Raw genomic sequence first — 14,766 nt, forward strand, 5'->3', positions numbered from 1 at the left:
TGCTCACCACGACTTGAGAAAGCGCACATGTAGCAATGAAGACCCAATGCAGCCAAAAATAATCTTAAAAAATTTTCTTAAAAATTGTCTTCAAAAAAAAAAAAAAACTAGTCTTCAGAAATACTGTTTAAGAAATAATAACCCTCTGAAGCAGATGTTAGAAAAATTTTTATATAAAAGGCCAGATAGTAAATATTTCAGGTTTTATAGACCATATATATGGTCTCTGAGACAGTCTACTTTTTTTTTCCCTAACAACCCTTTAAAAAATATGAAATCCATTCTTAGCTCACAGACTGTACCAAAACAGGCCATAGGTTAGATCTGCCTCATGGGCAGTAGTTTGTCAAGCACTGCTCTAAAGATACACAATTTGTCCAGTTTGCTACTTTAGTGACTTTCAAACTGGACTGTGCAACTGGCACTTGGAAGTGTCTAAAGGGAAACCACTGGGTTCCTAAGTCCCCTGCCCCCCAATCTCTGGCTTAACAGCCTTTTCCCCCTTCCCCTTCCTGAAAAATTCAGCCAATTACATTGGACAGAGAAAGGTAGGTATCGTCACAAGGGTGGGAGAACCACTGCAGCCTGGGGTAGACATGAGAAACCCAGCAGGGTGAGGAGAGCAGCCACTAGGAGGGCCACCCAGCAAGGATGTCAGGTCCCAAGAGGAGTGAGGAGGAAAGGTGAGCAGCAGGTGGGTGGGGAGCGGGGAGGAGGGCGGCGGGAGGGCAGCTCAGTATGGAGTTGCAGAGCCTGTCTTAGTCTTCTCGGGCGGCTATAACAACACAGCACACAACAGGTGGCTTCAACAACAGACATTTCTTTCTCATAGTTCTGGAGGTTGGGAAGCCCAAGATCAAGATGATGGCAGACTCAGTTCTTGGGGAGGACCTCCTTCCTGGCTTGCAGATGGCCACCTTCTCACTGTCTCCTCACATGGCAGAGAGAGGAAGCTTTGGTGTCTCTTCTATAAGGACTCTAATCCCATCATAGTGGCTCCACCCTCTTGACCTCACTGAAACCTAATTATCTCCCAAAGGCCCCGTCTCCGAACACCATCACATTGGGGGTAGGGCTTTAACATATGAATTTCGAGGGAACAGAAACATTCAGTCCATAACAGAGCCAAGCAGGTGAGGAGAGTGTCAACACTGAGTGGAGGGAAGGGAAGTGGCCAAGCATGCCAGTGGAAGAGTAACTGCAGAGAGTGGAACTGACCAAGTGAATACATGTCATGAGGAAAATGGAAGCCAGGATTGTCACTGTGGGAGAACAGCTACAAGAGGAAAAGGGAAAAAACCAGAATGGAGCCTATGATAGGAGACTAGAATCTGAAATACCTGGGTGACGTCACTGTTTCCAATGCATATAAACAGATACAACAGTACATATAGATGTGTATGTATGTGTATTATGATATTTACAAACACACATATACTGCATACATAAACACCATACATACGTCTCACATACACACACCCCCTCTAGTCCTAGTAGCAGGCCTGGGAGAAGTGACATCCCAATAGTAATGAGCACACTCTGTACCCAGATCTTGGTTTCTAAAGGTCGTTTTCCATCTAAAAACAAATGAAGAAAAATGAAACAAAACAGAGTTCCTTGGAAAGATAACTACATCCAGAGCTGGGACAGGTAAAGAATGAGATGAGCCTGAGCCTGAACATCTTGCTGTGCAACTAAGTAAAGAAGAAATCAAAGAATGACAAGGACATGTCAAAAAAAACCCCACAGAAATCATCTTAAAGGGACTCCCCCTGGCAACATCTGCTTATAATTTGAGCAAAAAAGTAACCCACTGAATGAAACAGAATTATGGGTCCATACTGATGTAAATAAATGAATAAATAAAATGAAAGTATAATGAGGAACAAGGTATTTACATAGTCTCAAAGGACCTCTCCAATTAATACTTACTGATTATGAAAAGAAAAAGAGTAACTTTATGGTGGAGAAGCCTGGTAGACACCACCTTATTTAAGTTCTCAAAGTTAACCTGAACTTTAATGGAACAAATCAAAATCATGTGCCACCTGATAGGATGCAATGAGAACACAGCATCAATTTTGTGATATTCCTGCCAAAGATGTATAACCTGAACCTAACCTTGAGGAAATGTAAGACAAAACCAAATGGAGGAATATTCTACAAACATCCCTCCCAACTGGGCTGTAATCTTTGAAAGTGTCAGGATCATTAAAGTCAAGGAAAACTGAGGGCCTCTTCCAGATTGAAGGAGATGAAGGCAACATGAGGATGCAATGCATGATTCTGAACTGGATTCATCTGCTGTTACAGGTATTAAGTAGATAACTGGAAACACCTGAATAAGGTCTGAGTGTAAGATGGCAGTAACACATTTCCCAGTTTTGAGGGCTGCATGCTGGTTACATAGGAGAATGGTTTTATTTGTAGGAAATTCACAGTAAACTATTCAGAAGGGACAGTCTCAAACTTACCCTCAAGTTTGAGACTGTTCCAAAACAAAGTTTTTGAAGACCCTAATTGTCCACATCTTTTATACTTGAGGCTTTTGGCACTATTCTCTTACATTCTTTCAGGTGTCATACCCTGATTGAAACTATCTAATAACTTGGCACTCTGAGTCTAAGCTAAGGTTGTTTCAATGGTTTCTAAGACCCCAGTGTTGTACAGTTGGTAAAATTCCAGGAATTTTGTAAACCAGTTGACCTCACTTTGATAGTCTGACATCATCTATGGCGAAAGTGTTTCCACCATAGGAATCAGTAAATGCTGCAGATCAGGGAGGATTTTGGTCTGTTTGTTGGGTTTTCCTGGAGAGCAGGTCATTAAACATTTACCAGCACACCACTGTAGGATCCTTTACTATGTGCTCCACCAGCCCACCCACATCTCTCTGAACTAGGCACTCCTTCATACTTTGTTCTCTCAGAAGACAAGTCTTCCACTGGGTATCATATAGTTTCAAACCTCACCCATTTCAGCTTATTGCTTCAATGTTACTTTCTAATTCGGAATAAGAGGTTGGAATTTTTTCTCCCTATCCCTTTTTCTGTTTTACTTTTTTCTACGTACATACGTCTATTCACTATAATATATATTTGTGTATTTTCTGCCCATCACTTGACATCATTAGACTGTAAGCTCAATGAGAGCAAATATTTTTGTCTTTGCTGTTGTTACTGTTCACAGCTGTATACCCAGCACCTAGAATTTGAGTTTTGGGCCCTAGGATAGGAACTCCGTGAACAACTGCAGATTTAATAAGTGAATGGCCAAGGTTTATCCCAAGAATGCTAAGATGGCATAACACAAATAGATTTTTTTCTAATGCAATTCACAGATGTAAAGATTGAAGTGAAAAAATATGACCATCACAATACATGGAGAAATCATAGCAGAAAACACAATATCTTTTCATGATGAAAACCCTTAGTAAACTAGGAGAAGAAAGTAAGTATGCAATCTACCAAACAGATTCGCCAAAAGTGAACATCATCACACCTAATGATGAAATGTTAGAAGCATTTAAGATTAGGGAAAAAATAAAAATCATATCATTTACATTAACTATAAATAGACTAAAAATTCCAATTAAAATGCAGAGACTATCAGAATAGATCTTTTAAAACTCCACCCAGTACAAGCTTTTAAAATTTTACATATAAAGACACAGGTTGAGAGTAAAAGGGTAAAAAAGACACACCATGCAAATAGTATAGTCAGCTGATTCCTGACAAAGACACTGAGTTATTTCAATGGAAGAAATGACAGCCTTTTAACTAAGGGTGTTGGGACAACTGGATATCCTTAGAGAAAAAAAAAAATAAGCCTACCCCTTATTGACTCCTGCCTCATACCAAATACAAAAATTAATTTGACATGATCATAGACCTAAATGTAAAAGCTAAAACTATGTAATTCCTAGAAAATAGACACAGGAAAAAAATCTTACAACCTGGAGGTAGGCAAAGATTTCTTAAGACACAGAAACACTAACCATGAAAGAAAAAATGCAATAAACTGGACTTCATTATAATAAGATTTTCTGACACTATTAAGAAAATGAAAAGGTAAGTTATAGATTGGGAGAAAATATTCAAATACTCACACGCATAAATGAAAGAGACCTTGTTTCCAGACTATATAAAGAACTCTTTAAATTCAACAATAAGGCAAACAGCTTGATATTAGAAGACACTTGACAAAGGAACATATGTGAATGACCAAAAAAGCAAATGAAAATATGCTCAACATTATTAATTAGCAAAATACAAATTTAAATGACAATGAGATACTTTATACCATTGGAATAGCTAAAATAAAAAAATGACAACACTAAATGTGAAGCTGTTGGAATTCCTTTTTTTCTGGTTAGAGTGTAAACTGGTACAACCACTTTGGAGAACCTTTCAGCAGTTTCTCATAAAGCAAAGCCCCCATCTACCCTACAATCCAGCAAAAAAACTTATACAACAACGTATGACAGCTTTACTCATAATAAGCAAGCTCTAGAAACACAGAAAATCCAGCAACAGAAGAATGGGTAAATGAACTGTCATATATTCATATAGTGGAAAACTACTCAGCAGGAAAAAAAGAATGGTCTATTGATAAATACAATAACATAGATGAAACATGAATCTCACAAACACTGTTGAAGGAAAGTAGCCAGAAACAAACAAGTACCTACTGTATAAATCCATTTATACATAGCACAAGAAATGGCAAACTAATGTTTGTTGAATGAAATCACAATAGTGGTTGCTTTTAAGACTGGGGGAATTAACTGGTGATAAAGCTCAACAGCCAAAGACCACCAGGGACAAACCAGGAGTCCAGCAAAATTAGGCTTCTTAACTTGCTTAAGGAAGGGGGAGTCATCCGGGCAACCACGAGGGGCCCTTTTGATGACAGGACGTAGGGATGTCTTGTTTCGTTTTGTATAAGGTTTGGGCTCAGAATAACCTTACAAGGTGAATTTGAACCGGACATGCAGCACTTATTGGAACTCATGATTTGAGAAGGGGCGGGGGAGGAAGCAGGGGAGAAAGAAAGAAGAGTAAAAACATCATCCCCATTTTACAATTGAAAACATTCAGATTAAAGGATTCTACTCTGGTGAAGAAGCTAGGACAGAATTCAGTTCTCATGCCAAAACCAAAACTGCTACACCAGATACCCGGCTGATTTCAGGTAAAGAGAAGGCTAAGCATCCGTCTACCTCAGAGCGGTGCTGTGTAATAAAATTTTCAGGATTTAAACATCTAATTTACTCTATTTGAAAAAGTGGTCACAAGGGAATAGTGGAGGTACCATATACTACCAAATAAAAAAAGAGAGAGAGAGAGAACATTTTTCCTAACAATTTCTTGTTCGTGTAATGAATAGCAAGTTAAAGGTTTGCACACTTCTCGTTGGAACTCCGAATAGGAATACAAGAGTGAGATCCAATAAGAAGTCTGCAACCTTTGTTAGCCGTTCACTGAACACACGTTTATTGAACGAGTGTGTCCGTTCCTTTGCCAAGAGAACGGCTCCGAGAGGGAAAAGAAAAAATACCCGAGTTTATTTACAAAACAGGAAGCTCTCCCATTGGAACAGATCTTATAACGAGGATCCCAAAGAGGAAATCAAAGCATTTCTTGCATTCTTTTGTAGGAAATACAGGGCACTGTCAGCGGTGCTGTGCATTAGGGATCCTCAGACTTTAACGTGCATCTGAATCCCGGCAAACGTGTTAAAATCTAAGTTCTGATTCAGCAGGTCTGGTGTGGAGCTGAGACAATGCATTTCTAAAAAGCTCCCAGGTGATGCTGAGATTGCCAGCCGAGGGGGGACTGGGGCCGCGGTGGGCACTCCACTTAGAGTAACCCAGAGGCTCTAAGCAACAACTGGAAAACAGAAATTCAAAACCGCGTCCTGCAGAGAGAGGCGGAGCCTGCCGGGGCAGCGGAAAAGCGAGCTAGGCTGCGGCCGGGAGCCCACACTCCACCTCCCGCCTTACCCCAGGATCAGCAGCGCGCTCTGCAGCCGTCTCCGCACCTCCAGGAACACGCGCGCCTCCGCCGCCGCTGCCGCCATGGCGGGCGCCCAGCCGGGGGCTCCGGCGACCCCCGCCACCGGGGCCGGAAAGTGGCTGCACGTGCGGCCCGAGCCGGAGCAGGAGCGCCGGCGGCGGCGGCGGCGGCGGCGGCGCGGGCCTCCCGGACGCGGAGCCCGGCTGCCCGCCAGCCCACAGCGCCACCTGCCGGGCGGAGAGCGCGCCGCCGTGAGGACTCCATCTGGGGGGCGTGAGCAGTTCCAAATCCCGGCTCCGAGTCGCAGCGCGGAGCAAGGTGGGCGGAGGGAGCCTGACTGTCCTCTCACTGTGAGACCTGAGGCGTCAGGCTCCCTGGGAATGACCTTCAAAGTCAGACCCCAAGTACACTGCTTTGGGTAGCGTGGGTAGGTTTGGGACTGGAAGAGAGGGCCATGATGGAGTGGGGTTGGTATAGGCGGGCACAGTCCCCAGGAGGCCCGAGAGCCGAACTCCTCACCCCAAACACATACTGTCTTGGCTTTTGTGGTTTTGTTTTAATGAACTACGGTCGGTTTTTTGTTTGTTTTTGTTTTATTTTTTTTATCAACGCTGGTCGGTCGTTTGGTAGCTCTCTGTCTGAGGCAACAAACGTCCGGGACTGACTTGGCGTCGCTACTCAAAGTAGACCCGATCGCTCCAGGATGGAAACGGTTGCAGAAATGTGAGTTTTCTGTTATCTATGCAGAAGAGAGTGTGGTTAAATCCAGTATCATGAAGCACAGGGTAAAGCATTCCTATACCCTTTGAAAAGAGGAAGATGAGAATGACTCCGTATGTACATTTCCAAGCTTCACTTTTGCGAAAGTAAAAACTGACTCAGGGAAGTTGTAATCTCATTGCTACTAGAAGATGATTTTGGAAAGTCTAACCCAGTAAAGAAAAGGATCTAGTATAACGTAAGTACTTATCATAGAAAAATATTAAAGTATAGGGCCATGAAAGAATTATACTAAGACTTCTTTTAAAACAAGAGGGTAAAACAAACGATTGCTTGCTTGTATGCAGAAACGTGTATGTTTATTGATTTTCTACTTTATCATTTCAAGGTCATAATTATCACACACCAAACATTAATTTGAAGATTTTCCAAGTAGATAATAAAGCCATGTACCTGGAGATACTAGTTTAAGACAGTTTTTCCAAAACCCATATTTGGAGTTTTTAAAGTTTATTGTTTTGCCTCACAAATTCCTGTATCCATCAGAATAATTCAAAATCATGGATGGAGGTAACAATGCAGTTAAGAGAATTAAGTTTACTGCTATTTCATCTCAATGGTGATGAAGGGTGGTGGTTTTGATGGGAGAAATTTTCACATATTAAGATATAGGGCAGTCATTCTGGCTTATACATGGTTTAATTTGAACTTTTGGCTAACCCAAACAGCCTATTTGTGCCCTATTAAATATGTATTGGAGACTTCCCTGGCAGTCAAGTGGTAAGACTCCGTGCTTCCACTGCACGGAGCTTGGGTTAGATCCCTGGTCAGGGAACTAAGATCCCGCATGCCACACTGGCAATGGCAAGCAAGCAAGCAAGAAAGAAAGAAAACAAAAAAAACATCATCATACATCTACTTCAACCATTAAAGAAAAGTGCATTAAAAAAACAAAATGGAGTAACTGTGGTTCAAGCATTCCAAATGGAGCCAGATGGCCACAGTGGACATGGTTTCAGACACGTTCTTGTATTACTGAGAACTTAAATTTTCTGAACTGTATCAGACGCAAGGACACCACCAGCCATTCTCAAAACAATATCTGCTAGCAGCTGCCAGCTGCAACCTTACGGTCTCAAGGTCTCCCCTTGTAACTATGCAACCATTTCAGACCCCAACCAGTCCTTAGGTAACAAGCACCCTTACATCTTGCCAGCACCCTTACATCTCTCCAATCCTAATTCTTGACAAACAACTTATGTAATTTGGGGCCTTTTGCTTTTATAAGCTGCCCCCATTTTGTATTCCAATGGAACACAATTCAAGTGCTTCTTCAATCTGTGTCTCCCAGGCTACAGTCCTCAATTTGGCATAAATAGAACTCTTTTCTCTCCCTAATATATATGATATATTGATTTACTGATTATTTCCCTCCACAATTTTGACTCCTTATATCTTCCACCTCTAATTCTCAAGGCTGTTAAATGCCTAAATACTGACACATTACATTGAAATATATGTGTGCTCGTGTGTGTGTGTGTGTGTGTGTGTGTGTGTGTTGCTCATCTTGTGAAATCTTAGTTCCCCTACCAGGGATTGAACCTGGACCACCACAGTGAAAGCGCAGAGTCCTAACTACCGGGTCACCAGGGAACTCCCTATGTAACATTCTCTCTTTCTTTTTTATAAATTTATTTATTTATTTTATTTATTTATTGGCTGTGTCGGGTCTTCATCGCTGCACACGGGCTTTCTCTAGTTGCTGAGAGTGGGAGCTCCTCACTGTAGTGGCTTCTCTTGTTGTGGAGCACGGGCTCTAGGTGTGTGGGCTTTAATAGTTGCGGCACACAGGCTCAATAGTTGTGGCGCACCAGCTTAGTTGCTCCATGGCATGTGGAATCTTCCGAGAGCAGGGCTGGAACCCATGTCCCCTGCATTGGCAGGTGGATTCTTAACCACTGTGCCACCTAGGAAGTCCCCTATATGACATTCTTAACACAGCATGTTCTTCTTAATTGATGCTCCATTATTTTTAAGAATTGTTATGTTTCATATACAGCCACACATTCGCAAAAGAAACCAATCATTTTTCTTCACCCTACGTTTTAAGCAAAAGGGTGCAAATCTCCTTGTGATGATTCTAAGGTTCTAGAATCAAAATAACTCCTAATATGATAGCAACTGTCTCCTTCCTCACATGAAATATTGAGGAATTAGTTAAACAATTTTAAAAAATACTTAAATAATTAAATAATATTTAAAAGATGTTTTCAACTCCTGGCATCCCTTCCTTCTCTCCACCCATCATGATGGGGCTGGCGCGTGGAAAACACCCGCTGCGCCCCTTTCCAGGTCCGCTCCCTCAATTGGTGGTGACGGGCCGCTTCCCCAACAGTCCGCTTGAGGGCGCTGTGGCGACAGCCAGCGCGGGGAGGCGAGGAACGGACCGGGGGCGGGGATCGAGGGCCGAAGACGTCGACGCCGGCGTGGGCGCGGGCGCGGTGCACGCTGGGAGCTGTCACTAGGCCCTCCAGCGCCCGGCCTCCGTGTCGCTGCCGCGGTTGCCAGGAGAGCGGCGCCGGCAGGGAGCGGCTGAGTCCTGGGCAGGTAACAGCGTCCCCGCCCCCCAGCGTGGTCGCGAGGCCGGCCCCCGGCCCCGAGCGGCCTCCTCGGCCCAGCTTGTTCCCTAGCCGCGGGGACGCCCCGCGGGTCGGCTGCTGTGGCGTCGGGGGTGTTGCCGCCCTGGCCCCGCCTGGAGCCGCGAAGCCGGCTGGCCGCCTTCTGGTTTCCGTGGGGGCGGGAGCTGCGCCGGGACCGGCGGGCCGGGGCCGGGCTGCGGCGCAAGGGCGGCCCGGGGCCGGGGCGGTCGGAGGCGAGGCCGGGGCGTCGGGCGGCGGGGCCGAGCCTCTTGCGCAGGGGCCGCGCGGTGCGCGACGTGGGGGTGGAGGTCGCACCTGTGGGGTGAGAGCGCGCGGACTCACCTCTCTGTTGGCGGAACGAGGCTTCGTGCGGTCTCTTGCACCTGGGGGGTCCTTTTAGATTGAGGAGACACGAATACCCGCCTTGCTTAATGTTGCATGCTGGGGATTGGAAAGGAGTGTAGAAGTTTATTAGAGGAAGTCAGATTAGTCATAAGGAAGTTGTTCACAGTCATCACCTTTGGTTCCCAAGCCTTTTAAAGTTGCAACATAACAATAGTCATTTGTTCGGTCTTCTCCATTCTGTCCTGCTCGGGGGCGGGGTGGAGGGGAGGGGGAGTGGCACAAAACTACTTTTTTAAAGCTAAGTAAATGGTGTTTTGATTATTCTTACACTTTCTTAGAGTTCTGTAGAGTTTGGGAAATATAAAGATTGGAAAAATCTGATTTGGAGATTGTAATTAAAGAAATCAAAACTTTTTTGTGATTACAAAATAGGAAGCTAAGTTTTTGCCTGACAAATAAACCCCGAACTATAGAAAGACAGAATCCTTCAATTTCGATGTTGTTGGCTGTCTTGATATAGCCATAAGATCTTGCATTTTCTGTGGATAACACATTTCAGCTTTATGTGGTAACTCTCCACCAGGTAAAAAACAGTGATTTCCTTGAGCTGACAGAAGTTATAACAAGAGTAAATTAAAACCAGTTGTAGTACAAATGCTTTCAGTCACCGTGAACTAAATCATTCCCCAGAATTACTAAATAGCAGATCTCCAGGTGACCCTGATTATTAGGAACCTGAGACTCAAAGAATTAAAAACATCTAAGTTAGTACACAAACCAGGAAATGTAACACCATAAGCAAAAGGTTAAATGGAAAGTAACTGTTAATTAAATATTTGACTATATGCAGCCGAAGGAGTACTATTTAATAGTTAAACTCGTGGAAAGAACTCTGGCCTGAGAAGGAGAGATTTCATTCAAGTCCTTTGTTCTCCTGATGACCAGGTGTGATCTCTCTAGGCTTCAGTTTTGTCATCTGTTTAAGGGAATTTCATAGGATCACATTTTTCCAAACTGTTTCTCCTGGACACTGTTCTGAATCCGTTAATACTCTTACTGCCCCAAAACAGTGTTCCGTGGCAGATAATTTGGGAGCACATTGATTTAAATCAGGCTTAACTTTTGATTTGCTTTTAATCACAAGATTTCTCAAAACCTTTACTACTGTGCTAATACACACGCACACCTCCAGGGTATAAGCTTCTGGGAGAAGGTTATTGAAGCATTTTCTAAACTTACCTGGCCAGAGAGCACATTTTCTCATGGCCAACTTGTTAACACTTCCTAGAGTATAATTACATAGAATGCTAATTTGAAAGTTACTGTGGATGAGCTGAGTCCCCTTTCAGCTCTGAAATTCCCTACATTATATGCTTCCATGATGTTTAGCTTAAGCTTGCAGGAGCATGAAGACCTAGTGCCAACTCCCTAGACCAAAAGACTTAGCATTTGCCTTAGTAAGATATTGAGGATTCACACAGGTTTCTGTGAGCCTTAATGCTTTAATTTATGGCAGAAGAGTATCTTCTTTTTTCTGGTCTCTTGATGCTTTTCTGTAACTGTAATTAATTCGTGTTTGGAATTTGATTTTAGGGTCAAGTTATTGATTTTATAAAGTTCCAAAAGTAAAGACTTGTTGATAATGGCATTGTTTTTCCACTGTGATTCTCCTTTCTAGTCGTGAATTCTTAACCTATGAGATATGATAAAAAACCACTTAAAATGTACTTAATAATTAAGTAATTTTAAGAGTTTAGATCACTGAAAAGAGTTAAAAGGTTAAAATGTCAATTCTAAGGCAATTATTTCTAAATTGCTTACAAACAAGGTCTAAGTGTTGAATACAATCTCAAATCATTTTGCTAAATTCCTTCAGGTGTCAGCACACAACCTGTGTGGCTACTTCTGACTTTTCTTTGTTACTTTGTTAGGGTTGAGTACTGTTAATGTGCTCATTTGAGGGGGTGGGGAACAGTACATTTAATTATAATAGGTAAGCCTTAATTCAGGTAAGTTCTGTCCCTGAAATGAAACTATTAAGTAGATGTATGGAGCTGCTATTTTTGTGTAACAGCTAACAGCTTTTATTGAAAATTTATTATACGAAAATAAGTACTTTCGATGCCCTTGTCTGAACTGGGATTTCCCTTCCCTTTATTAAGTTTACCTTCCGTTCCCCAAGCCATCCAAGCCTGAAACCTCAATGACTTCTCATTGCATAGGTCAGAGATATGGTATCACACTTATCAAGGAAAAACTTACTTGTAATGATGTGCACTCGTTTTATGTGTACATTGTATACACACCCATGGTAACCACCACCACAGTCAAGATTTAGAACACATCACATACCACTCACGCCTTGTTGTTGTGCTTTTGTTCTCTTTGAATGTTCTCCTTGTCTCTGCATGTCTAAATCATACCTGTTAAGTTCTAGCCTAAATGCCACCTTGTCTGTGAGTCCATTTTTAATTACCTCATTTTGAAGTAATTACCTTCTCTTCCAACTTTCCTCTTTCCATTTCTTTGAACATTTTTTCTGTCCTTCATGATGGCAAAATCAGTAGCATGCTCATAGTAGGCACTTACATTTGTTGACCAAATGGATAAGTGTAGTATTTCTCAAACTTGACTGTCATTCTTATATCATCTTCAAAGCTTTGGCCATATCTGCATACTTCCTGTGTACTTACTTTCTTCATATTTATCAATATAATAATTAACATTATTTTTTAATTTATTGGCTGCATTGGGTCTTTGTTGCTGCACGCGGGCTTTCTCTAGTTGCCGAGAGCGGGGGCTACTCTTGTCACGGAGCACGGGCTCTAGGCGCTCGGGCTTCTCTAGTTGTGGCACGTGGGCTCAGTAGTTGTGACTCTCGGGCTCTAGAACACAGGCTCAGTGGTTGTGGCCTACAGGCTTAGTTGCTCCACAGCATGTAGAATCTTCCCAGACCAGGGCTCAAACCCATGTCCCCTGCATTGGCAGGTGGATTCTTAACCACTGCACCACCAGGGAAGTCCCCCATTAACATAATTTTTAAAGGAAACTTGAAGTAACCAGCATAAATAAAAAGCAGGTATCTGAGACTTCCTGATGTAGTCAGAGGAACTGAAAGAGAATGAAGGGAGAATAACTTCCTCACTTAATTCAGTGTCACTTAGCACTGTCCTTGGGCCCCATAAAATCATCTCCCATCTGACAGGTGGTCAAAATTTGGGAGATACTGGATTAATCAGGGTCTGAGAATTCCTTAAAATTTTATCTGTGAAAGAATTGGAAAATAAAGCCTCAGTTGCAAATTAAGAGGTGTACTGAGTTCATTTTCATATTGCGTTTTTAAAGTTAAATATGATCACTATTGAATTGGGTGGCTATTTTCTTCAAAAATGTTTTTAATATTAGTAATGTTACTTTTACAAATAAAATACCTTTTTGTTATTATGGTACATTAGCTTTAAGATAAACCTTTGAATATAGAGAAATAAATCTAAATTTAAAACGAGTTAAAGCCTTTTATATGGCAAAGTGATAACTTGATTCAGGAGTGAGGAAATATTAATAATATGTTTATCTGGCGAAGCTCCTATAAGAGTAGATGAGGTAATAAGCTTAAAAGAGTCTGATATCTCCTCTACTTCTTCCTGTCATCAATTCTCAAGTTTGAGCTGTATCTTTATATTTCCATCTTGCAGAGGACGTTTCTAGCCTTTTTTCTTCTGAGGTAATGAAAAATTCTCCTCTCTTATGGAGTTTTATATGAACAGGCAAGAAAATAAGTTCCCTACTCTTGGTGTATAAAATACACTTTGTATCTCAATTCGCTGAGGTTATTTAGTGGCATATATCTATATTATGTGCTTAATGTTTAAATTACCATTATTTTGTATTCATGAACAAAGAGTTCAGGTAAATAGACCATTTAGTTTGGTGATACCGTTTTCCCAAAACTACTTTACCTGAGTGGTAATACTAGGTTTATCAAAACACACAATAACTTGCTACTCCAACAGAAGTCAGATTGCTGTTAATCTGAGGTTCTGGGATGCAACCTCAGTTTGGAAATAAAGACAAGAGCACTTTGGATGAATAGTTTTTATTTCATAAAAGAGCCTTCACCCAAGCAAACAGTTTCTTTCCTGTGTCTGAACTATAAAATAAAAGCAGCATTATAGAAGCAGTGCAAATAAACTGTCATCATTTAAAAGTGACAGCAGACTGTAATCCAAAAAACTATGAAAGCACAGCAGGCTTAGTCCTTTGCATTATGCATGTAAATAGCCCTACATTTCCAGTTGTTTTTGTGTGTGCTGTTATTTTATGAAAAAGTACTATAAAGTATCAGCTACCTGAAACCCTTAGTATATGCATTATTGTGATCAGATTTTCCAGATAGCTGGAATTTTGTATATTACATACCACAAATGCCATCCCCATCTGTATTTATACTTCTTCCTTATCTTCAACATGATGAAGAGTCGTCACTTGGCGCAGTGGCGTTTCATACACACACGTCTTACAATGTGTCTCATTATTTTTGCAGTTCTAATTATACTTTTTTATTAAAATATAGTTGATGTACAATATTATGTAAATTACGGGTGTACAATATAGTGATTCACAGTTTTAAGTTATACTCCATGTATAGTTATAAAATATTGGCTATATTCCCCATATTGTGCAATATATCCTTATATATTATTCCATACATAATAGTTTGTACCTCTTAGTCCCCACCCTTATTGTCCCTCCCCCTTCCCTGTCCCTACTTTAACCACTAGTTTGTTCTCTATATCTGTGAATCTGCTTCTTTTTTGTCATCTTCACTAGTTTGTTGTACTTGATAGATTCCACATATAAGTAATATCATACAGTGTTTGTCTTCCTCTGACTTATTTCACTTAGCATAATGCCCTCTAGGCCCATCCATTTTGCTGAAAATTGCAAATTTTCATTCTTTTTAATGGCCGAGTAGTATTCCATTGTGTATATGTACCACATCTTCTTTATCCATTCATCTGTTGGTGGATACTTAGATTGCTTTC

General features: G+C 41.5%; 2 protein-coding genes across 15 annotated transcripts in view; one reads left to right on the forward strand and one right to left on the reverse strand.

Annotated features, from left to right (window-relative positions):
• Positions 1-9,824, reverse strand: part of UBE3D (ubiquitin protein ligase E3D) — a 143,201-nt gene extending 133,377 nt beyond the window's left edge. For 5 of the 6 annotated variants that reach the window (XM_057738838.1, XM_057738835.1, XM_057738833.1 and 2 more), the window contains exon 1: positions 6,005-6,188. In XM_057738838.1, the coding sequence (XP_057594821.1) occupies positions 6,005-6,081 (77 nt within the window). In that variant the 5' untranslated portion in view covers positions 6,082-6,188. Of the gene's footprint in view, positions 1-6,004; positions 6,189-9,718 lie in introns of those variants that run through there. The other variant, XM_057738837.1, reaches the window with a different exon arrangement.
• The window catches only part of DOP1A (DOP1 leucine zipper like protein A), a 100,360-nt gene continuing 94,845 nt past the window's right edge, over positions 9,252-14,766 (forward strand). For all 9 annotated transcript variants that reach the window (XR_009054303.1, XM_057738826.1, XM_057738819.1 and 6 more), the window contains exon 1: positions 9,252-9,344. The gene's annotated coding sequence lies outside the window, so the exon portion shown is untranslated. The remainder of the gene's footprint in view (positions 9,345-14,766) is intronic.

The sequence above is a fragment of the Hippopotamus amphibius genome, chromosome 6 (genome assembly GCF_030028045.1).
Source record: "Hippopotamus amphibius kiboko isolate mHipAmp2 chromosome 6, mHipAmp2.hap2, whole genome shotgun sequence".
Classification (NCBI taxonomy): Eukaryota; Metazoa; Chordata; class Mammalia; order Artiodactyla; family Hippopotamidae; genus Hippopotamus; species Hippopotamus amphibius.